Source organism: Danio rerio, chromosome 10, assembly GCF_052040795.2.
Source record: "Danio rerio strain M-AB ecotype USA chromosome 10, GRCz13ab, whole genome shotgun sequence".
NCBI lineage: Eukaryota > Metazoa > Chordata > Actinopteri > Cypriniformes > Danionidae > Danio > Danio rerio.
The window spans coordinates 26,461,223-26,486,097 of record NC_141030.1 but is presented as its reverse complement, the minus strand read 5'-3'; the positions used below and the strand labels follow the sequence as shown (position 1 = coordinate 26,486,097).

The window sequence follows — 24,875 nt, the reverse complement described above, 5'->3', positions numbered from 1 at the left end:
TGCTCCCTTCAATAAATTGCTGGTGAAAAAACAAATATTTTATTGTTCTTTAAGAAAAAACTAGTATAAAATCTATACCATGCTACGATGTGTAACAAACATGACAAAAGTTTTGATGCTGTATTACAACAAAGAATTATTTAAATAAATCACAGGGTCTGTCATACAGGGTTATTCTTTAGATTGTGAAAAATAAAAAGTGTTTGTTGGCTTGTCTTGAATGTCGGCTGCCAAATATCACAAAACAACAGTCCATCATCCCCAGTTTTTATGTCTGTGGGTCAAGCATCATCTCACAGGTGCGTCCCAGCTCTCCCAGCTTGACACGGGCATATTCTGCACGGTTTAGTGCCATCTGACAGTCCTTTCTGGCTGAGTATGTTGATCCCTCGTGAGGCTGACCTGTAGCCACCTTCAAAAAATAAACAAAGGAGAGGAAGATTTGTTACTTTATATGATCGATCGATAGATGGATGGATGGATGGATGGATGGATGGACGGATGGATAATTAGATAGATAGATAGATAGATAGATAGATAGATAGATAGATAGATAGATAGATAGATAGATAGATAGATAGATAGATAGATAGATAGATAGATAGATAGATAGATAGATAGATAGATAGATAGATAGATAGATAGATAGATAGATAGATAGATAGATACTCACTTGTGTTAGATATCGTATCTGTGAACTCAGTTCACTCTCGACTCTGTTGATGGAGGTCTGGAACTGATTCAGCTGTCGGTCTAATAAACTGGCATTGGCCTTCTCTTTGGAAAGCTCCAACACAATAGTTCCTGAAAGACAAAATATTAATACTCAATTTATATATTAGATTGAAATGTACAAAATGAACACCGAAAAGTTGTAACAATAAGGTTGTGGTTTTGTAACTCAACTACGGTAAACACATATTCACCATTGTTTTGCTTGATGAAGCATAGTTGAATCACTGTTTTTAGGAAAAATGTGGGTATGCAAATGGTAAACAATATACCACAATACACCGATACACTTTTACTTTAATAGAACGTTTGTTAATTTTCATTGGGGGTAAATTGGTAAATTTATAAGCAAGAAAACCCATAAAAAAAACAAAATGTTCCTTAATTAGTTATCTGGTGGACTCTCTGTCTGGCCCGGTTAGAAAAGAATGTCTTTTACGGTCACTGTAGATGTATACAATGTACAATATATACATGTACGATGAGATTGAGTGTGTTTCTTCCCCTGAGATGAAACAAAGGCTCAAGTCGTTCTTTATTTTAACTGACATTTATTCTGACACCAGTCTGTAGCTAGCCTTGCATCTCTTTTTGTCCCAACAATGCAGTCAGAACTACGAAAAGAAATACATAAACTTAAATGAACCCTTTAAAGGTGATGTTTGCACATCATGAACAAAAAAATACATACAACCAATAAATAAAGTGCACATTCAACACGTAAAGAAATACACATAAATTAATGTTCACTAACGGCAAAACCATTAACACGATACGACACACACCTCACTGACCTCTCTAACTCGAGAGGAATAAACTTGAGGGGTTACAGATTCTCTTTAACAAAATTTAACTATTTTGATAACTTACAGATGTAATCCCTACAAGCGTGTTATTAGAGCAGCACCTCATATGGCTGTACTACTTGAAGTGCATCAGAAAAAAATATCTTGATTGCAACAAAATAATTCCCAAGCTAAAACAAAAAAAGAATTGGGTTCCTTTTTTATAGTTTAAGTTGACTATTTTAAAATTAATTGACATATGTTAACAACAAATATAGATTACTTATGTATTCTAATGATTACTCTGGGGGGTCACGGGACAATGAATTGGGGGTGGGGGGTTGCCTGGTGATTTCCAAAAATCTATTTATTTTTATTAAACCATAAGAATTACCTATTCATTTTATCCATAACCTACAGAATACAAAAAATAGTCGTTTATAGTAACTAAAAAGTTTTAAGGCTGAAAAGTTTGGGAACCCCTGGTGTATATTATAGTCTGTAATATGTAGGGATTGCCTCTGACAGCAGCTACAGACTGCATCTTACTACTCAGTGCAAACGAAGATATATCCTTTCAATACAGATCACATTAAACAACAAGTTACAGTAGAAATAACTGCTGACGATAAACAGTAGTGCAAAATAGGCGGGTAGGGTGAGGTGGAGTAAACACATCTGAGGTAGAAGGGAAGATATAAACAAGATGTACTATGTAAATTTAAGATGATAAACAAATATTTGTGAAAAATAGGAGATGAGGGGGGGAGGTGGAGTAAACAATTCTGAGGTTGAATGAGAGATGTATACAAGATGTCTATAATTTGATGTGTATTGCACAAAGTCCAGTTCATGTGTGTGCATGCATGGGGATAGTGCATGTGTGAATTGAAGATGGTAAAGACTTCACTGAGTTAAAATTGGTTTTATATTCACACATTTGTTCAGTTACAACTTGTAAAAAGAGTAAAGCTGTTTTTTTATTCGCACATTCAGACTTTCCCCTTAATAATATAATTTCATAAAAGTATTATTTGCAAACTCTAAATAGGGAAATCATATTAACAGCCAATGACTATAAAAGTACATTGTTCACAGTCAAATAAACAGTGTTAATGTTGTTTTCAAGTCACACTTGCATGCTAATTCCGATCGAATATACAAATTAACATGGTTAACAATATAGTGACTTCTAAATGAACGAATGTGGGAATATAAAACCAACTTTACCTCTATACAACTTGTAACATGCTCCCTTTATTGTTAACCATGGTACTTTAAATATTCGGTCTGAAATCACAAGCAAATATGACTTCAAAACAACATTAGCACTATTTGATCGACTTAGAACAATGTACTTTGTTAGTCATTGGCTGCTAATATGATTTCCCTATTTAGAATTTGCAAAGAGTACGTTTCTGAAACTATATTATTAAGGAGAAAGTCTGAATGTGTGAATAACGTGGATTTCCTTTTATGTTAAGCTAAATACAACGTATCCAGACTTGTTTTTGATGATATCAATGAACAAGTGCAGCAAAAAAACAACAATTCTGGATTAAAGCACTCAATGAATATTGATTTTCTTATCCTCTTTGAAACGTCAAAGTTTAAATTGCGCAATGTTTCTGGGGGTACAGATTACGTTTTAGATTATCAAAAATATTGTGGTGTACCAAAAACGAAAGAGTTTGTCGTGGGTTTGGAACAGCATTAGGATTAATAATCCGTAGCGTACGTTACATTTCATTTTTATAAAACCTATAACATAATAAGTCAATGCATACATGATGTGACACAAACCTGCGCTCTGCAGCACTAAAGCAATCTCCTTTTCCACATCTTCTAATGCTCTTAGTCTGTCATTAGCCATTCCCTTCACAAATCTACAACAAAAAGAAGCATAACACGTATGTATAAAGTGTTTAAAAAGCTTGCCTTCAAACAACTTACAAAGTAGCCAACAGCAAACACGCGTTAGCTATACAGTGATAGTATAAACACCAAATAACCATTAAACGTAATGTACGAACATGTAAAACAACGTAAGGCTACGTACATGTACAATAACACACTTATCGATAAATTCGACGAGCTACACAAAGCACTTTCAGTATGTGGCGAACGAAGGACTACGGAAGCCGCAAAAGAACAAAATAATCGCAACGCGAAGTGGACTGGATGGCTTTCTGGGTAAAGTTTAACTAGTGATTAAAGCGATTTGCGCTTCAGCTAGAGCAAACCTGTCACATACATCAATTGCCCATGGTATTTCGTGCCGTTCAACGTGAAAACACTGTAATAACACAATACGAGAGAGGGAAATAGGTGGATTTTTTGAGACCATGGAGTCTTGGAAGAGTCACGTGCGCGTAGAGCTGTTTCACAGAGACTGCAGGCAGAAAGATCCGTTCTCTGGCCTCTTCCACAAAGGTGAGTTTTTAGTAAAGCTGTAGTCTAATGGAGAGAAACAGAGTAAATGTGCTCTTATTGAGTAATGAATAATGGGTTAACTCTACTTTGGCAGTGTCCAAACTGGAGGAGATGTTGGACTTTCATGTTAAACTCTGGCAAGGCATGGACACAAACAGGTAGGAAACATTGTCTAAATTTTTATTTTATTTATTCATTAGCTTATAGCAGTTACCATTTTCCATTCTTTGCATTTTATGTTTTACTGTATGTTATTTTTGACAGTTTTGAAGAAAATACTGGATCTAGATGTCCTGATGAAGGTGGGACGCTCTATTTGAGAGTGAATGAGATGGAACTTTTTAATCAACAGGTGAGCAAAATATTCATATCAATAGATATCACTGATACAACTATCTTGTCGAACAAATTTTCGTTTTATTTTCCTTCAAATTTAAATATTTTTTTATGCACAGTTTAATTGTTTTATCACAACTAAAATGTTTTACTTTGCTTCTTCAGTCTTTGAACTAATTATTTAATTTTAATTCTCAAAACATGCAAGTGATAAAAATGAAGGGTACTACAGCTTTAAGTTTAGTTTAGTATAAAGAGTCTTGTTTAATTATATTTTTATCTGTGCAAAAGGAAATAACTGTTTATACAATTTTAACATAAGAAATCCACTAAAATGTAATTCGCTGTATCAAATTTATTTTATAAATGTTTATATTTATTAAGCTGTAGATTTATATACCAAAAATATTATATCGTAATAATTTTAATTGGACGGGTTTACTCCCTTTTTTAAAGTAGAGTCACAACTAATCGATTTTACAGTGTTGGTTTAAACTATTGTCTGCAACACATTTAAATAAATGAAAATATAAAAGTTTAGTATGATCATTTATTCTTTCAGATAATAATAATTACAGGTCAGAACAAACATGTCATTTCATTTTTACATAAAATGATGTTATTTACATAAAGCTATACTGTATGACAAAGGATCATGTTTTTACTGATATTTAGACATTACACAACACCAAAAGTGGTTAGCACTGTCAGCTCACTGCAAGAAGGTTGCTGGTTCAAGTCCCTACTGGACTATTTGGCTTTTCTGTGTGGAGTTTGCGTGTTTTCCCTGTGTTTGTGTAGGTTTCCTCCTGGTGCTCTGGTTTCACCCAAAGACATGCAGTATAGGTGAATTGAATAAAGTAAATTGCCTGTAGTGTATGTGTGTGAGTGTGTGAGAGAATGATTGTATAGGTGTTTCCCAGTGCTAGGTTGCAGCTGGAAGGGCATTCGCTGCATAAAACATCGCTGGATAAGTTGGTGGTTCATTCAGCTGTGGCAACCCCTAATAAATAAAGGGACTAAGCTGAAGGAAAATCAATGAATGACAACACCAAAATACTGTAGGCACATTATATAAGCTGTGTGACCGGGTCAGTCTGATGATTAATGATCTTCCTGTGCTGATTTTTGTTGTTGTAGCTCAAGCAGAAAATTTCAGATCTGACCAGCAATATTTACCTTAAGGATGCAGAATTACAATACTGTCACTCACAGTAGGTCAAATAGTCTTTGATATCTTAAAAAAAACATAAATAAATCCATCCCGAAGAGCAGTCCCAATAGTGTGCTGTGCTTTCCTTCTGTAGAGTGTCCCGTTACAGGACAGAGGCAGTAATGTTGGCCCAGGGGTCCTCATGTCTGAAGGCTAATCTAGAAGAACATGAGTATGAGCTGGAGTGTCAGTCGAAGGAGCTGATGGCATTGAGAATGGAGCAGAAGACACTGAAAGAGCAGCTTTCAGCCGCAAACCTGCAGAACGAGCAGCTCCTGGAACGCTGGCTGGAGGAGAAGAAAGAGGAGGCCAAGAGGATCAATAAACACAACGCAACACAAGAAAGGTGAACATACTATTCTTTTTTATTTAAGGATTAAGGTCAATCAAAAACTGGGTGAAATTTAGGCCAGATTTAGAGATTCAGGTGAACTTTTTTAAGTAGAATATTAACAAGATTTTAGCTAAAACTGCTCATTGTTGCTTCATATACTGCAAGTCACTACCAGCACTTTCAGAGTAATAAAGAAAATTAATAAATAAGAGACTTGTAGCTCCTCCTGGCTGCTGACACATTGATGCATTCATTCATTAATTCATTTTCCTTCGGTTTAGTCCCTTTATTTATTAGAGGTCGTCACAGCGTAATAAACCACCAACTTGTGCTGCATGTTTTACACAGCAGATGCATTTGCTGCTGCAACCCAGCACTGGGAAACACCCATACACTCACATTCCATCACATCCACTGTGGCCAATTTAGTTTATTCAATTCACCCATAGCGCATGTCTTTGGACTGTGGGGGAAACCCACGTCACGGGGAGAACATGCTAAATCACACAGAAATGTTAACAGACCCAGCTTGGGCTCGAATCAGCAACCTTTTTGCTGTGAGGTGACAGTGCTAACCACTAAGCCACCATGCCACCCTGCATTGACGTCTTGTGTAGTGAAAAAATATTCTGTGAAATAAACTGAACATCATTTACTACAGTAGTACATCTAACATGCTCAGGCCATTTGTGGAGGCTGTGAATTAAAGGTAATGATGTAAAGTTGTGGTGCAGGAATGACATCGGAAGGCTAATTTGCCATTATAATGGGGATTTATGAGAAAAGGATCTATGTAGTGTGTAATGTTATAGAACAAACATTAAAAGTATTGTTAACTAATGATTACCATAATTTACAAAATTATTGATTATCGTATTATTATTATTATATAACTGTAGGAAAATCTTGAACCCTCTGCAAATTATTCTGCAGAATCTGATGTCCTTCCTCCACATCTTAATTTCATTTTTTTTTTTTTTTGCATAGATTGATTGTTTTGATTTATAACACAACAAATAGTTGTTATAAGATACTCACCCTGATGTCACCCTGATGTTTTTCCAAATTGAGAACACAAATTAAGATATCTGACATGAAATCTGTGGGTTTCCTCATCTAGAAACAGCAATGTTCCTGAGATGTTCAAAGTCCAGAAAGGGAACCAAAAGCAGTCAAAACATCACATGTCACTTTAGTTGTTCAACTGTAATCTTAAGAAGCTCCAAAAACACTTTTAGGTGCCATTAAAACTGGAAAACTGGATTGTTAGGTGAACATTTCCCCATGAGAGAATTTTTTAGGAATAACAAACCGCAAAAAACAGTCAAACTTCTTGCTCTACAAACAAGCATGTTTGGGACAGGCAACGCAGAATGATACAATGAGAAAGTATCAGTTTGCAACATCGAGCAGCATAGCGAACTGTTTAAAGTCTAAAAATGAATGAAAGTGAAATGAGACTAAGTCTCGAGCCAAAAAGATTCAAATGACTGTGACCGCTCATACTCTTAAGAATAAGGTGAATATCTTCCACTTCAGGTCAGCTTACACATTTACTACAGGCAATACCATGCTACCATGTGTGTTGAGCTGTGCTGACTCTAATGGCAATACTTTGTAATGCCTGTAGTAGGAAATGTGCACCCTGACAAGAGAATATATGTATGTGTGTGTGTGTGTGTGTGTGTGTGTGTGTGTGTGTGTGTAAACAAAGCCATTTTTATTTTTGTTTTGTCACACAAATTTTTTTGACAATGTTTTTGGTTCCTTTTCTGGAGTTTGAATGTCTCGGGACAGTTGCAGACTTTTAAGAGCTCTCAGATTTCATCTGAAATATCTTAAATTGTGTTCTGAAGATAAAAGAAGGTTTCAAGGGATTCGAATGACATGAGGGCGAGTAATTAATAAGATCATTTTTATTTTTGGGTGAACAAGCCCTTTGATTTTGTTTTTGCCTGTTTGTTTTTAGACTCAAATAGATTTGTATTTTATGAATCATGCTTTCAGCTTAAACTTGATTTAACCTTCTACTAAAAACTAGACTACATCTTTGGTGGTAAAAGGGTGAGTAAATTGAACGGCAAATACATTATTTTCGGGATTAAATACTGTATCTCTTCCTTGTTTCTCCAATGGTTTTGCACAAACATGACTTAATGTCTTCCATCGTCCACCAGGTGGCAGCGTTTGGCTGGTTGTCTAAAGAAGCGGTATCGCGCCAGGTCTCGCCCACCGTGTGCAACAAACAGCTCCGAAAACAAACCTTCAGAATCCAAAATTCAGCGCCCTCCATCTTAACACTTACTTAACGACGACAAATGTGACATTTTATAGAGTTTTTGGTGTTTTTTGTTCACTCTGGGAGGTCATTTCACATTCAGCATTCGAGAAAGCTGTTAAAATGAGACGTGAGGCCAAAAGGGTGGATTGCTGAATGTAAAGGCGAGTGATAAAGCTAGCGTTAAATGGTTTACAGTTTACAATATTTAATTTGCTAACAATAGTTCAAACATTTATAAACTGTGTTTTTAGCATTTAGGTCACAGCTCATGCTAACAGATAAACATTTAGAATATAAGTGTAAGCAAGAAATGTTGTGAAATGTTTCTATGAGTTAATTTTAAATAACAAATGAAACTTGAAATTGTTACTAACGTTACACATATTTAATAACAACCAGTTTGTATTAGTTTTTTTTTATTTAAAAAAAGTTAAATAAAAATCCAGTTTTAAAACAAAAAAATAAAATGGCAAACAGTGTATCCTGTTATGATGAATGTTGTAATAACAACAAATTTCCTTTCTTCTGAGGGATGTTAAATCTCTATACATCCAATTCCTGCTATTGTATTTTTTAACCAAATGCAGCAGTTTGACAAATTAAAAGCAGCACTTTTCATATATTTACAACCCGCTCAATTACTTAAGATCTTCACAGCAGCTCAGAGAAACATGCACAGCCCTGACACTGAAACTGTCCATCGCTGTGGATTATTCATGTACATAGATCACAGGAAAATCTGTAAAGGAATATAAATACCGAGCAATTTAGCCATCTCTATAGTCTGGCTCGCCATTCATAACATAACAGTTGGCACAATATGACAGATATAATCATCACATGCCTATGCAGAAAGTGTATGAAATTCCCTGGTATCCCCTTCTTCATTTGCTTTTCACATGAATTTAACGCAATATACACAGTTTGTTTGTTTTTTTCAATAAAATCGCCAAATACTGCTTCATTCGTATCGGGATGAGAAGAACCGTTTCATTAGTACACCTTCGGGGACATGAAAGATGCACAATTTGATGAATATTGAGATGATTCAGCAATCCTCTTCTTTATCTATAACTCCTTTCAACCTCAATCGAGCAAAGTCTTCAAATACAATGTCGTCGTCAGGGATTAAACTGCTGTTAGAAATAGGAACATAAAAATGAAGCTTAACACAGAATCTTATTGTCATTAAGCACAACATTTATATTGAAAAATTCTGCTTACTTGGTGTCGAACTCTATCAAGTTGGTGTCAATTGGTGGATCCAACATTGGCACAGCTGTTAAACAAACTGTATTATTACTATCATGTTCCTTTAACTTTGACAGTCTACTTCAGTTTTGCCATTTTGTGATTATGTTTCCGTGAATACCTGAGGTTGAATGGGAAAGGCTGGACTCTGATGGTTTTGGATGCATCAAGACAAAAGGCAGTTCCACTGAAACATCCCTGAATAAAAAATAAAAATAAATAAAAAATCAACACTGCCATCATTTGAAATAGCTCAGCTGTGAAAGAGCATAAAGTGATGAATCTCTCAAAAACCCACTGGGTCATGTTGTGTGCTAGATATCTTATTGTTCATGGGCCACATTCACAAAATTGTTATAACACGTTTTTAAAAATAGCAGTAAATGTTTTTGGTTGGATTTTTCCCATAAAACCCATTCACAAGTATTGACTAAGGAACAGAGATGTTTAAAGCTCAGATTAAGATAAGGGCGGGGTACATAATAATTGGTTGATGGGGAAGGGAGGCATCCAAGTCATCCTAAGATGGTTTCTAAAAACTGCTTCAGGCTGTTACGTTACTCTTTATTTTTCCCACTAGAAAGGATGCTGATCAAAGTGATAGTGAAGGGATTCATTATGTTGCATCCATAAATTATTCCATATTTTTTGGTCCATATTGATATGATAGCATCACGCAGTTGCTGCAGATTTGTTGGCTAAACAGTCATGACACGAATCTTCCATTCCACCGCATCCCAAAGATTCTCTGTTGGATTGAGATCTGGTGACTATAGAGGCCGTTTTAGTACAGTGAACTCATTGTCATGTTCAAGAAACCAGTCTTAGATGATTTGTGCTTTATGACATGGCGACTTATCCTGGTGGAAGTAGCCACCAGAGGATGGGTACACTGTGATCATAAAGGGATAAAGGGAAATACTCAGGTAGGCTGTGGCTTTGACACAATACTCAATTGGCACTAATGGGCCCAAAATGTGCCAAGAAAATATCCCCCAAATTATTACACCACCACCAGCCTGAACCGCTGATACAAGGCAGGATGGATCCATGCTTTCAAGTTGTTGATGCAAAATTCTGACCTTACCATCAGAATGTCGAGTAATTAGCCCCTCTCTCACAATGATACTGGTAAATATGCAGAAAATTGCGAAAAAACAGTGAAATTCGAAAAAGCGCTGTTCACAAAAGAAAGGACGTTACAGAATTTTTCCGGAAAAGACCATTCACACATCCATTTTAAAATACCAGTAAATTCTGATATTAACCAGAAATGACCTCTAAACAGCTGCACTTGTATTTGTAAACATTTGATACATTACAAACTCTGTGGATGGATAAGTATTGTGAACAACTTCAATGAAAACATATGGAGAAAAACTTTCACATGTCGAGATGTACATAATATGTGTGTGTGCTGGCTCTCACCGGCTGCTTCACGTGCACACGCGACGCATCAAGCAACTGAAGGAAGCAGAGCTTGAAGGTAAACAAACAACAGCTTATCAAACGGTCAGCACGTTTTAGAAATGCACATGCTCTTTCCAGCAATGTTCCTTCTGCATTTACACAGCGCAGCATTTCGGCAAATTACCAGTAATGTTACAACTTCTTTTCCAGTAAATAGCCAGAATGAATTTACTGGTAATTTCAAAAAGGGCCTGTTCACACATACAGACCTTTCCCGAAAATTGCGGGTAATTTTGCGGAAAGGTCTGCATGTGTGAAAGGGGCTAATGAGACTCATCAGACCAGGCAATGTTTTTTCCAATCTCCTATTGTCCAATTTTGGTTATCCTGTGCGAATTGTAGCCTCAGTTTTCTGTTCTTAGCTGACAGGAGTGGCACCCGGTGTGGTCTTCTGCTGCTGTAGTCTATCTGCCTCAAGGTTCAACGTGTTGGCGTTCAAAGATGCTCTTCTGCATACCTCATTTGTAACAAGTGGTTATTTGAGTTACAGTGGCCTTTCAGCTCGACTGAGTCTGGCCATTCTCCTCTGACATCAACAAGGCAATTGTCCCCCTATAACTGTCGCTCACTGGATATTTCTCTTAATTTGATCATTCTCTGTAAAACCTAGAGATGGTTGTGCGTGAAAATCCCAGTAGATCAGCAGTTTCTGAAATACTCAGACCAGCCCGTCTGGCACCAACAATATCATACCACCATACCATACCACATTCAAAGTCACTTAAAATCACCTTTCTTCCCCATTCTGATGCTGGAATTGAACTGAAGCAGGTCGTCTTGACCATGTCTACATGCTTAAATACATTGAGTTTCTGCCATGTAATTGGCTGATTAGATATTTGCGTTAACGAGCAGTTGGACAGCTGTGACTAAGGCCGTACTCACACTAGGTACAGTTGCCTCGAACCGGGCCAAAGCACGCTTGTCCCCCCTCCCGTCTCCCCCGACGGCCCGCGCTCACACCATATCGGGCCTCGGCACGCTTACGTCATCGCTTCTGCGCTGTTCAGAAGCGCTCTCTATGGCAAGCCTTTTTAGCATTTAAATCTTTGTTCTGACTCCATAAATATATTTAGAGATATCTCTAATTATATTTTGACTAGTCATAATTATAATTCGACTAGTCAGAATGACAATTAGAGATATCTGCAATTACAATTGTACTAGTACGAAATCAGATGGGAGATATCTGCAAATATATTATGACTAGTCATATTCCTCCATTGAAAAATATTTGCAGATATCTCTAAATGAGTTTTGACTAGTCACAATTGTAATTAGAGATATCTCTGAGTTTTTACTAGTCATAATACATTTGGAGATGTCTTTAATTCATCATATTTAGAGATATTTACAAATATATTTGAAGATCTCTAATTAATTTACTTATAGTCGAATTACAGTTGTAGATATCTTGAATTGGATTTTTGACGAGTCAAAACTCATTTAGAGATATCTGCAAATATTTTTCAATGGAAGTCAATGGAGGAATATGGCTAGTCATAATATATTTGCAGATATCTCCAATCTGATTTCGTACTAGTACAATTGTAATTGCAGATATCTCTAATTGTCATTCTGACTAGTCGAATTATAATTATGACTAGTCAAAATATAACTAGAGATATCTCTAAATATATTTATGAATAGTCAGAACAAGGTTTAAATGCTAAAACGGCTTGCCATACGCTCTCACTCAGTAGCACAGTGGAGATTTCTCTAGTTATATCGTTTCAGTCGTTTGATATGCCGTCAAATATTTCGCCAAACAGTCCTTAGGGATGCGGTGACACGTAGTCAGATATTTCGTCGAACAGATCCGCCACTTTTGGCGCTCATAAACAATCATTAAGCTCTCGTGCTGCAGGAATGAGGAGGTCTGCTGAGGGCGCGCAGCTGGCGTGCTGTGAGCAGTTTGCCTCTTTAATAAACTACGGCAGTTTGCGTTCACTGAATAGTAAGAATTATTAATAAATCCATATCAAACAGTCCCTTAAAAGTCACGTCTCGCTTTCGGTTTCGGGCTTTGGCGCGTTTTGCACTCACACACAAGCGTACCGCGCCAAAGCCCAAGTGTACCGCGCTCAGGCACACCTCTTCCAACCGGGCCAGGGCCGGCCAAGTGAACCGTGCTTGAGCGCGATTCAGCGCACTCACACTTCTCAAACGATCCGGGAAACGGGCCTGGGCACGGTACGGATGGCATAGTGTGAGTGGGCCCTAAGAAAGTGGCCAGTGAGTGTGGATTACAAAGCAACATTTCATAATATTTTTACTGCATTTTTGGAGTATAATAAGGCAAACAAAATCTTACAGGACGACCCTCTGGCCTACCATGACGTAGCTGATGTTTTTATTTCCCCAGTAATACATTATGAAAGACTTTGTCTGAAACTGTGGTAATGGTGATTCATAAAACCAATTCAACTTATACCATCAGGATTACCAAATAGCTCGTAGCATAATAATAGTACTATAATATTTATAGTAATAGTCAATGTATCATTAAGAGTGATGGTTGATCATTTTGTGTATACATTTTATTTGACTCAATGTGCTGGTAGAACACAATTTCAGCTGAAAGTCTTTAAGTGCAACTGAAGAAAAAGAAAAGCACCTACATCTTGGGTGGTGTGAAAGAGTAAATTAACAGCAAATCTGCAATATTAAACAGACCTTATTTATATTACTTTGGGTCTAAAAGGTAAAACATGACCTAGAAATTTCTTAGTGAGATTCATCCATCCATGCCATTTCATGGTTAGTAATAGAACGCTATTGATATCAGACAGAAACCACCGGGGTAAAGTTGAGCAGAGCATTGAACACCATGCAGCTCTTCTTGTTACACCAAACCTAGAGACATTACAGCAAGACACCAGAATGCAGAATGAACGTATTTACCTCTCCAGCAAGCTGCTTAAAAGCCTGATGTGACAGACAGATGGAGGGAGGGGAAGGAAACAGACAGAGAGAAAGAGACACATAAAACAATAGGAGAGTGACAAAATGATTCGATAACCAGAGAGAGGCAGCACACAGAGGCAAGGGTTCATGAAGGGAAGATAAAACACAAGACTCGTGAAGCATCTTGGGGAAGATGAAAAGACTTAAATGCTAAAGCAAAGCACACTAATTAATATACCGCCACTGAAAAGTAGAACCTTTACAATAGTCATTCTCAATAATATCAACAAAAATGGGAGGGGAGTGGGCGATTAATCGAAGGCCATTTTCACACACATTTTGTCAGTGAAGTTGTTTCTAGTAAACCTCCAGCATGCGCTTTTAAATGGAGCAACATCTCCTCATAAAATAAAATTTAATCAGATAATTCCCTGAGAAGATTGCGAATCGTAGCTTTGCTTAATATTTATCAACAAATACAGATTGATCGTTCAGCCCTAGTGTACATTTAATCAGTGTTGGGTGTAATTAAGGCTGATTTATACTTTCCCCTGATGCCACATCACGCACCTCCACTGACTGCGCACCTCATGAAATGGACAAAGCTTTTATACTTGATGCGTTTGCCATTGTGATATTCTTTTAAACAACAGGGGGCGGTCAAAAGAAAGCAAACATAAAATCAGACATAGAAGACATAAACATAGAAGTAGGAAGTTTCTGGAACTATGTCATATTATTAATATCATTAAAGATTTTTAAACATTTTTTTATTAATTATTTTGAGGATTTTTATAAAAAAAAAAAAAGAAACATTAAAATCACCTAGGTCTCCATTTTGCCAAGGCCTGTTTTGTCTTTAACAAACTTATCCCTCAGGTTTTTCCAAACTTTTACAAAAACTTTCCTTCTTTCCCACGTCTATTGCAATTTCCAGCCAAGTATTATTGGTCATCTGGTTCTCCCTATGATCACGCATAGGCGGATATCATAAAGATGTGTGTACAGGTATACCAATTTCAGAATCTCTTCAAAGTAATTCATATTTAACTCAAATGAAACGCAGCACCACGCAAACTGTTCAATGGAGTCTCAAAAAATTGTGCACGCTCCACCAGCCGAAATCATGTCGCGCACACCCAAAGCGAACTATCGACCGCAGCGAGTTTAAGCCAGGCTTTACAAATTAAGAAATTTAAGTAATTTAATTATTCACAGGAAGAAGAACAATCAAGTAATTAAGGTATGACATTACAGTTTATTTTTAGATCATAGAATTACAGTTACTTATACTTCCTAAAATACTATAGACCATTTCAGTGTGGTGATTTCATTGGCCCATAAACATTTGCTGATTACTGACAAACTATTTCATAACTGTAAAAAAAAAAAAAAAAACGCAATCCATTCATAGCTTTACGTTAAAATAGCTCTCATAACATTATCAATTTGTTGATTTTTTTCAAATTCCTGGGCGCTATGTAAATTAAAAATGTATACCAGGGGTCGGTTCTTCTAACCTCGCTTAAAGGATCTGAGATGATTTGACAGATCCTGGATCTTTTAATCTTGATAACTGATCTCTAGCTAATTAGGTTCTTCAAACAAGTTTGCGAATCAGATTAAAATGTCTGGATGAACTGATCTGAGATCGCTGCGTGTTGTGAAGGACAGATCTATCGATCCTTGAAATCATGATCACCAATGCAACGATTGGCTGACGGCACAGCAGCGTACTGATATCTGATTAATATTCAATTATCCATGTGAGCAAAATCACATTCAATTTGTAGTAAACCGTGTTAAATATGATATGCAATAACTTTTTCATTTGACACATTAAAGTGTAAAGCCAGCAGCCCCACAACAAATTGTAAAGCTGGGTCAGTACCTTTAAAATAGTACATGTTTGTGTCTTAAAAGTCTCGTTAATCACTTTGGGGAGAACCACCCTGTTTTTGTACTTTTATTTTGGAGTGCAGATTGCATAAGTTGTATTCATATATTTTTTTAACTTCTATGTTTATAAAGATAAATACTATTAATCATTTAATCTAAAATATTATTCATTATTTTAAATTATAAATGTATATATAATTTTTGATTATTAAAAAATGATTATTTTATAACCCATAGGATACTACTGTAAAAAAATACCAGCATTCGGTACATACTTTCAATATTATCTTTGCTTGAACTAACCCGATCTAATCTTGTTTATATGAAATGAGCCTTCTTCCCAGCAGTTTTTTGAGCTACCAGATCTGTTGCCATGACAACAACTCTCGAATGAGTTTTGAAGAACGAAACGATCCTGAATCATGTCAAACCATCAACAACCAAATCCAACTGAGTAATCCACATCCGAAGAACAAACCCCTGGAAATATGTTATTGTTTACATCCCTCAAAATGGTCTATACAGTTCTGTTAAAGTCAATTCAAACAAGCTGAGTAATTTAATTGTTTTTGTTACACACATTTAAAACGCAGAACAATCCTGCGTTACAACTTTAAAAGATTACATTTATCCTATTGCGCATGCTTAAACAGTGGATTTAGTTTATTCTAATATTATGGTATGCATGAAATTTGCATCAGTACTTTGAAACATTTTATGATCATTTTTTTGAAGACTAATTCTATTTGGTAAATAAAGAAAGTTACATTTGAAATTAAATGTTGTTAAATAATTAAATTTTGTTTCATTTTTGTTAGGGTTATGGATTTAAATCATTTAAGTATTACAGAATAAAGTAATTGAATTCCTGATTATTATAGTATTTTTCACATATAATAATTAGAAGTCATTTAAATACAATTTTGATGATGTAATAGCTTTTTTAATGTACTTTTTTCCTCTACTTGTTACTAGGGCTGAACAATATATCATTTAAGCATCGATATCGATATTCTTCAATAGTCACATGGCAGGATTAAATTAGGGTATTAAATATTATTATGTATACAATGATGACCATCTTATTTTACATTTGATTGTTCAATTTCTGCACTTGAAGACTGTTAGAATCCCAATGAAACCAAAAAGCACCATTTATAAATTTTTGCTTGTAATTTAGTATAATTTTTGCAGATCCACTGCATAGAAAAAGAGTTGATCATCCTAGTTGATCTAAATTAATGAAATCTTTTAATCAATGTCAGATTTTTTCAATATCGTACAGACCAACGTGTAACACCAAAACAATATTTCTAAAACAACACTCATCATTATGTGTGGCTGATTAGAGACCAGCGGAAATAGTGTTTGAGAGAGCAAGCAGGGGTAACATGACTCACCCTCCACGGGAGACCACCAGTTTGACTTTAACCCGATATGACACCAGGACACCCAGAACTTCCTTATTACTCACATCTTTCACACTGCAGTCAAACAAACAAACACAATCAGTCGGCTCTTTATAATCCAGATAGCTAAAGTCAACACTACACCTGCTTCTGTGATGTCACATTTTGTGAAACAGGATTTTACATTTATGAAAGATAATAAAGATGATTATAACGCAACATTCGCTGAAAAATTGTGCACAATTGTTTTATGTAAATTGTCAGTTTTATATTGAAATATTCAAACTAAAAATAGACGTTTCAGTAACACTTTCCAGTAAGGTTGTATTAGTTAATGTTAAGTAATGCATTTATATGCACAAGATTTACTTGCATGAACAAACGGTACAATCATCACATCTATGTTAACATTATGTAATGAAAAGAAAGTCTTTGTCAGTCCATGTTACCTCACAGTAAAATAATTAAATGTTAACAAGCATAAATTTGAGTTGTAATGAATTAGTAATCATTGAACTGTGATTAATAAATGCTGTACAAGTATTGTTCGTTATTAGTTCATATTAGTAAAAGCATTATGAATCTCAACTAATGAATCCTTATTGTAAAGTGTGATGTTTCTAACAGTTGAATAGACATTTTCATGTTTCTTTCCACCAATATGTCACTACCAAAGGGCAAAACATTTAAAGTTAGTTTTATAATAAGAGTTTTTACCTAGCATGATATATAGATTTATAGCCATTTTAGTGGTTTCACTAAAAACTGTAGGTTTTTTGTCAATAACTGCAACTTTCCAAGATGATTTGTTAAAAAACAACCTAATTTGTCAGCTGGGGTTTGGTGGATTATTTGAAGCTGCCTAAATTTGTATTGTCAAATTTGTGTCTACGTTGAGGCCTATTCATTTTTAATTCAATTAAATGGCAATGTCATTTCATTTTTTTTTTTTTTTTGGACAATCTATTCCTTTACCTCAGTGTTTCTCAACCACGTTCCTGGACACTGCACGTTTTGAATGTTTCCTTTGCCACACTCATTAGAGGTCTTTCAGTCTCTGCTAATGAGCTGATGATCAGAATCAGGTGTGTTTGCTTAAGCAGACATGGAAAATGTGCAGAGCTGGTGGTCCTCTATGAATGTGGTTGAGAAACACTGCTTTAAGTATGCATCTTAAATGACCTGGTGGTGAGTAAACAATTAGGAAATGTTCGTTTTTGGATAAACCATTCCTTCAGCTATGCGTGTATGTGTTGTAATCCAGTAACATGTTTAGGTTTTTTTTTAATTCTACAAGTTAGTAGGTTTGTAATATTAATAAAATGACACTTTTATACTGCAAAATTATTAAATTGTCCATAGCATCCATTTAAGTATAAGAGTAAAATTGTAGGACTTAACTACAGTAATACCCACATTGTACTGGATGCCAGGTTGGTGTCCTCATGTTTGAGTTTTCCGTCTAGCGCCAGTCCTCTTTTCTCGCGATTGTTGTTGAGAGTTGGCGTGAGTGTGTACACTTTACAAAACGTCGAACTGGATGCCACTTGATCACTACAGGATTCAAAAACAAAACAGATACAAATTATTGCCCATGTACACATCACAAGTCCCCAAATAGACTACAGAAGACACAAACACCAAACACTAATAATGTTCATATGTATAAGCCTCTCATTTTTACTAAAAATATGCTTACTCTGCCTCTATCTGAGCCACCGGACATTTGTACTGCGCTGTACTGAAGAGACAGATATCAGCATACTGTCGAACTGTAAAGACACAAATGTAAACAGTACAGTAGCATTAAGCAAACAAGTGACTGATGATGAGAGCAATATGAAAATAATGTCAGCCTACAGACAGTGACCATCTGATAAGGATCTGACTCACCTGATATTTTGACCCGTTTGACAGTCTTGGTGGAGTTATTGGTGACATGGACATTAACACTGATGGGTTCCCCATGGTAATACAGCTGTAGAGAAAATCGATGTTATAAAATTGTTCACTTAAAAATGGATGCTGTTCGTTTTTAAATTAATAATGTGTGAAAAATTACCAAAAAATTAGTACCTTTACTAATAGTTCTAGGAACTGTAAAGAAAAAAGTTTCAAAAGTTGCCAAAACACCTAATACCTGGCATCTTTAAATCATTTTATGACCATCGATGAAGGTCAGGATTCTAATAAACGCTGCAGTCTGTATGTTTTGTTTATGTCTTTGCATCTAAATACACAAGACACAGGACTCTGAATCATAATAATAAAAAGCTCCTTATTTATGTTGCCGGTCATAAAATAGTCAAGCCAAATTGCTACAGTTGGCTTGTTCCGCCTATGTGTTCTTCTGATTCGTCTACTGCTTTGGAACTGACGTTAACAAGTGGTGCTACATGTAAAAGTTGATAGCTACATAACTTGAAATAGCGTCTTAAAACACACCACTAATGTATGATGCCCTGCAAAAGTGTGAGACGTGAGCGTAAAGCTGTGTTCAGACCAGACACGGAACATGTGAATAAATCGCGCTATTTGTGTATTAACAGACACGTGAACATTTTGAGTTCTCGTTTCATTCACGCGTCAAATTCACCCCACAACAGACGCGGATTTGCATCAAGGGCAGGGCTTCTGTCTCCCTGGTGACTCTAGCTTTGTTGACAAATGGCTAACATAGATTTTATGGAACAGTTTGGCACCGAGTCCACTAGATCCTTTCAGAGTTGCACCCAGCTCTGCGAGTTCATTAACTCCTCCAGAAACTGGACCTGGATGATGGAGGCTTTCAGTGGTGCTTCAAACTGAGCCCAGTTTCATTTGTGTGAATCACGCCACCTCATTGGTGAGTATCGTGCTGCAGGATGTCAATTTGCGTCTTTGCATTGACTTAACATACAAATTACTCGTGCTTGACATTTTGTGTCTGGTGTGAACACAGCATAACAGTCATGCATGTGTTGTTACATAAAAAGTAGCAGATTGCAATAGAAAAATGGGTTGTGTTTAAATGAACATCAGGAATATATTGCACACATCAGATGGAAACCTTGTGTGACATTACTGTACTTCTTTTTTAAAAGCTCACCATTTAGAATTTTTTATTTATTGTAATTTTATATAAGTTCTCCTTTTGTGCTCCAAAAAAGAATAAAGGAAAGAAGAACAACAGGGTGAATAACTGATTTAAAAGCAAACAATTAACTAATTATTTGCCACAATGAATCTGTAACAAACAGGACGATACCTCTTTATCTAGTGAAGCCTCTAGATGTAAAGAGCGGTCTGACATGAGAAAGCTTCTTGTCGTTTCCACCATGGGCTGTGGGCCGGGTTTTTCAGGGGCGTATTGGACTTTGCGTATCACTAGTCGAACTGAATTCCTGTGAAAAAAGAAATAAGCTTCATATAAGATCTAAAGTCTCTTTTTTATTCTTACTTACTCAAATGGTTACAGGCCAAAGCCAATGAAATTCTATATAATCCAACCTTTTGTGATTCTTCTCTTCCATTGATTTGGCACAAAAAGCCCTGATCTCAAAATCCACCCCACAGGCCTGAAAAAAAAAAGAGTGAGGTGAAGTTCACAAGTTCACCCAAGCTTTACAAAACAGGATGTGTGCAAAATGTAATGAGAAATCGGAAGGTGTTAGACAGTTTGTGGTGTCAAAAGAACCCGTGTATGAACTGTAATACCTTTCCTGTGTCCTCGGGGCCAGGCTGCAGGGTAACAGAACATGGCAAATTCTGTGGTATCTAAAAAACAGAAGAATATTTCTGTTCTATAACAATATTTCAGTATTTCTATAAGATTGATGAAATACAATGAATGCCCGAAATCAAGCCAATAATTATTTTCATCTGATAAAAAATAAAGGGCCAGCAATAAAATTGCCTTTTATATATTATGGTCAATAGTACAATATTTAACAATATTAATTCATAATAAACAACAACTAGAAAGGTGAAAATTGTTTATTTATAATTTCACAAATATTTCTCTATTTTGACTTTATAAATAATGTAGAAACATTTATAAATTAATAAATAAAGTAAAATAAACATTTGAAATATTAAATATAAATATTTAATTAAGTTTAGTCCTGTTCAAGCAAATAATTATTTCCAGAAAACAACTTATAAACAAATATTACTAATAAAAAACAATATTACTACACTTCTTTCTTGTCTTAACAAATAATAATTAAAATTAACAAAGAAAGATAATAAAATCAAATTTAAAAAAATAGAAGTTTTAGTTAAATATAATTTTAAAAATATATATTAATATTAACTAATAAGAATACATAAGATAATGATTTAATGAATACTAATATAATACAAAAAATGTAAGATCATTTAAAAAAAATCTCATTCTCAATGAATAATATTGTATTATAATTAGCACATTGTGAATATTATTATTATTTTATATATTATATTATATTATATTATAATATATTATATTATGTTATATTATATTATATAAACATTTAATGCAGCAATGACCCAGGTCTTAAAAGGTAGTTAGAAACTCACAGAAAAATGGAAAGGATAAGCATTTTGCCCCAATTTCTTCAAAAGTCTCTCCTGCAGACGACTGTGAGGTTTGGATTCTTCTGGGATGGGAGGATAGGCTTGAAAAGTGAAGATGTAAAGGTCTTTTCTGAAGGAGAGCCCAAGAACATCAAGGTCCTCGCGGCCATACCGGAACGCACAGGTTAAAGTCACGAATACTGCAAATAAAAATTTGTTATTACCGATTTATTATATGAAGTGGAACATCATTTGCATTTGATGAGCAGCAATATGACAAAAGTATGCAAAAATACTCTACATTATATTAAACCGTAGAGATAGTACAGTATAGTCGTATCAGTCTCGTATAATTTAATTGTGTACTCGAATTTCCATTTATTGTTCAGACATTTTTGATGTCCACATCAGGTTGCAAAAATAAATGCACTTTTATATGCATAGAAAGCATACTAAAATGCAAATATATTTTAAAATTCTTTAAAAACTTTAGTCAAAAATGTAAATATACAGGTAAAACAATGTTCTGTCATTTAGCATAACATGTTTATGTAAAAAATTAGATTTGTTTTCTGACCTGTACTTGCTAAGATACAGTGCTCAGCATAATTTAGTACACCCCATTCTGAAAATGAATATTTTAATTCATTTTTCAGTGAACATAGGCAATGTGTTTTGGTGGATTTAAACAAAACTGTTTTATTAAACAGATATATTTATTAAAATAATATTTTTGTCACTATACATATGCTTTTTGTTACAGATTGCTTTTGTGGACCGTTTTTTGTAAGATAAGCTTCAGTACAGACTAATCTAATGTATATGCATAAATATAAGATTGTATAGCTTCCTATTAAAAATAGGAATTTAAAAGATAGATTTGTGAGGGCTGTACCTCTATATGCTGAGCACTGTATATACTGTATATTTAAAAACTGTATATACACATTTTATTATATTTTAAAGTATAAAAACAAGTGGTCTGAAAAATAGTGGAAAAGTACAAATTCAGTTGGCAAATAATTTGTATGTTAGAGTCGTTTTATGTCAATAAAATATTATTATTTAAATATGTAAACTAGTACAAAGAGCTTAAAGTGGCATTACAAAAAAGTACATGTAGCACTTACTATTTTTCTACATTTAAACTTTAAGACAAAATAATATAGAATTTTAGGACCTGCTATTTACCACTTTTCAGTCGAGACAAATGTACATTTTGTCCAGAATGTTCATTTAGCATAAAACTCATGATTTTTTTATGCGTTAACGATACAGATACATGACAATAGAACAAATAAAATAATGCCAGGGTGCTAGAAGGTAATTAGTAATAACAATACAAAAATAAAGAAATAAAACAAACACAAAAAAACTAATATAAATAAATAAAATTCTTACAATTATAAACAGGCCCTTCACATTAATACAAAAAAAAAAAATTGACAGTTTTAATGACCTTTCTATTAGCTCTATGTTGAATTGAACAAAAGTCATTTTTCAGTTCTTTATAAACAAAGTAAAACTGTGTTTTGTTGGAAAATTTACATAAATATAAAACAATCTTAATAATGATTATGAAACTTAATTAACAAAGTTAATAGATTAATAACAATAACCAAATTATTTAGAATATTATAATCAAAATATGCAAAAATTACATTTTCAAAATGAATATTAAAAACAAAGATTAACATTTTTTGATAAAGACAGAAGCATCATACCAAAGCTTTTTATCCTAACCACAATGCCAAAAGATGTGGGGTACACTTTCAAAATGCAAAGAGCAATTTATATGAATATTATTTTTAAATTTACTGAAAATGTAACAGAATATGTTTAACCGGATAGAATTTATGAATTAGTTTACAAGATATTGCTTTTATCTTATTTGTAACCATGTATAGTTTTGGTAATGACCACATTCTTTCCCATTTAGGAATTCTTACAAGATTTTTCCAATTAGTAATAGAGCTAGGCTTGGAAACAACTTGGTTTAAAACTCAAGCTTTGTTGCTCACCTTTTCGGTCTTTCAGATATTCAGGGTCGACCAGGATCACACCATCTAAAGCAGTAGTATAATAAGTATTGTGCTTTTTATTTTTTTCTTATCCATTAAAAACAATTGTGATTTAATCTGATGTAACTAACCAACAGGATCCACGTGATCTAGATGATCCACAAAATCTCTTTTCCCCAGATACACTGTAACCTACAAAAAGGACAGGATTTTAGCTATAATTTGTGCAAATCATGAACAGTGATATTATGAAAGAGAAAACCCTTACTTTGCAATTGGGACTGGACTTCTTGAACACCCTTTAAAATAACAGAAACGACAGCATTACTAATCACAGATATGATCAGAGTTGACCGTTTGTGAAGTAGGTGGGAACACTTTAAAGTGCAGCAGATGGCAAGAGCAGCATAAAGAGCAAACAAATGGCGGAAAGCAACAAATGGCTATTTTGTGTGCAAATCCCAATGTTACTATGGTCATGCTTGACAAAACAAGGCTTTGATAAAATAATAGGATTGATCAGTATGAGAAGTCTGCATTAACGTATCATAAGCAGCTGTTGTTAGCTGGCAGGCTATGCGACATGCATGCTAAAGGATGGACTGACTTATAATGAAGCATTTGAACAATGCGCAACGGAATTTTTAAGCACAGTAATGAGGATAAATCAATTTTATATAAATGTACGTGCACATTATGTGCCGTTTCCCCATCATGCTCAGTCAGGTTATCCAACCACGTCCATTTACAACCCAGCTAGTATTAGCTTTCCTTTTTGTTCGCATCAAATATACAAACAGCATTTATTTTGGGGTCCGATACATTAAAAATACTCACCGGGTGCCTGCCTTGTCCCCCATAATGAGGGAGAATTTGGCCGTAAAAAATTGTGCAGCAAAACAATCAGCTACAGTGTAAACAGCAACTCCTGAAGATGTTCAATCATTCTCTGGTAGCTGGCGGTGGGCGGGGCAACAGTTGGGTCACGTGCCCTGCCGCCCACAAATGTGGCAGTACACGATGAAGTGGTAGCACCAGGGTAGTTAAGAAATGTAAAGTGATTGTATTGTATAAGAAAACTGTAAATGCTGGTTCTTGTTAATAAAAAAAAGCACCAGGGTAGCACACAGAATAAACGATTTATTTAGTTTATAATACTATTATTTAATTACACTGATTAATTTATATATCCTTTATTAGTGATATTTGAAATTTGGTGGATAAAAACAATATGAACAACACACCCTGAAATCAAAAGGAAATTTAGG

The 24,875-nt window shown here is 34.9% G+C and overlaps 3 protein-coding genes across 7 annotated transcripts; 1 reads left to right on the top strand and 2 right to left on the bottom strand.

The window, feature by feature from the left end:
* Position 1: 1 nt before the first annotated feature.
* med11 (mediator complex subunit 11) lies at positions 2-3,934 on the bottom strand. 3 transcript variants are annotated; one of them, NM_001160035.1, is given in 4 exon segments: positions 2-412; positions 674-804; positions 3,321-3,403; positions 3,577-3,662. In NM_001160035.1, coding segments are annotated over 3 exon segments (345 nt in total). In that variant the 5' UTR covers positions 3,391-3,403; positions 3,577-3,662; the 3' UTR covers positions 2-268.
* Positions 3,648-8,588, top strand: si:ch1073-143l10.2. 2 transcript variants are annotated; one of them, NM_001386725.1, is given in 6 exon segments: positions 3,648-3,950; positions 4,045-4,108; positions 4,215-4,302; positions 5,427-5,500; positions 5,594-5,845; positions 8,011-8,588. In NM_001386725.1, coding segments are annotated over 6 exon segments (687 nt in total). In that variant the 5' UTR covers positions 3,648-3,862; the 3' UTR covers positions 8,132-8,588.
* Positions 8,514-24,583, bottom strand: arrb2a (arrestin, beta 2a). Of its 2 annotated transcripts, XM_087268856.1 has the most exons (16): positions 24,445-24,583; positions 23,876-23,906; positions 23,739-23,799; positions 23,608-23,652; positions 21,590-21,786; positions 20,747-20,806; positions 20,540-20,607; positions 20,298-20,433; positions 18,944-19,028; positions 18,750-18,822; positions 18,467-18,604; positions 17,042-17,125; positions 13,740-13,763; positions 9,487-9,563; positions 9,339-9,393; positions 8,514-9,250 (listed from the first exon to the last, which is right to left on the bottom strand). In XM_087268856.1, exons 1-16 carry the CDS (start codon positions 24,465-24,467, stop codon positions 9,163-9,165), a joined length of 1,245 nt encoding a protein of 414 aa, XP_087124982.1. In that variant the 5' UTR covers positions 24,468-24,583; the 3' UTR covers positions 8,514-9,162.
* Between the last annotated feature and the right edge of the window lie 292 nt (positions 24,584-24,875).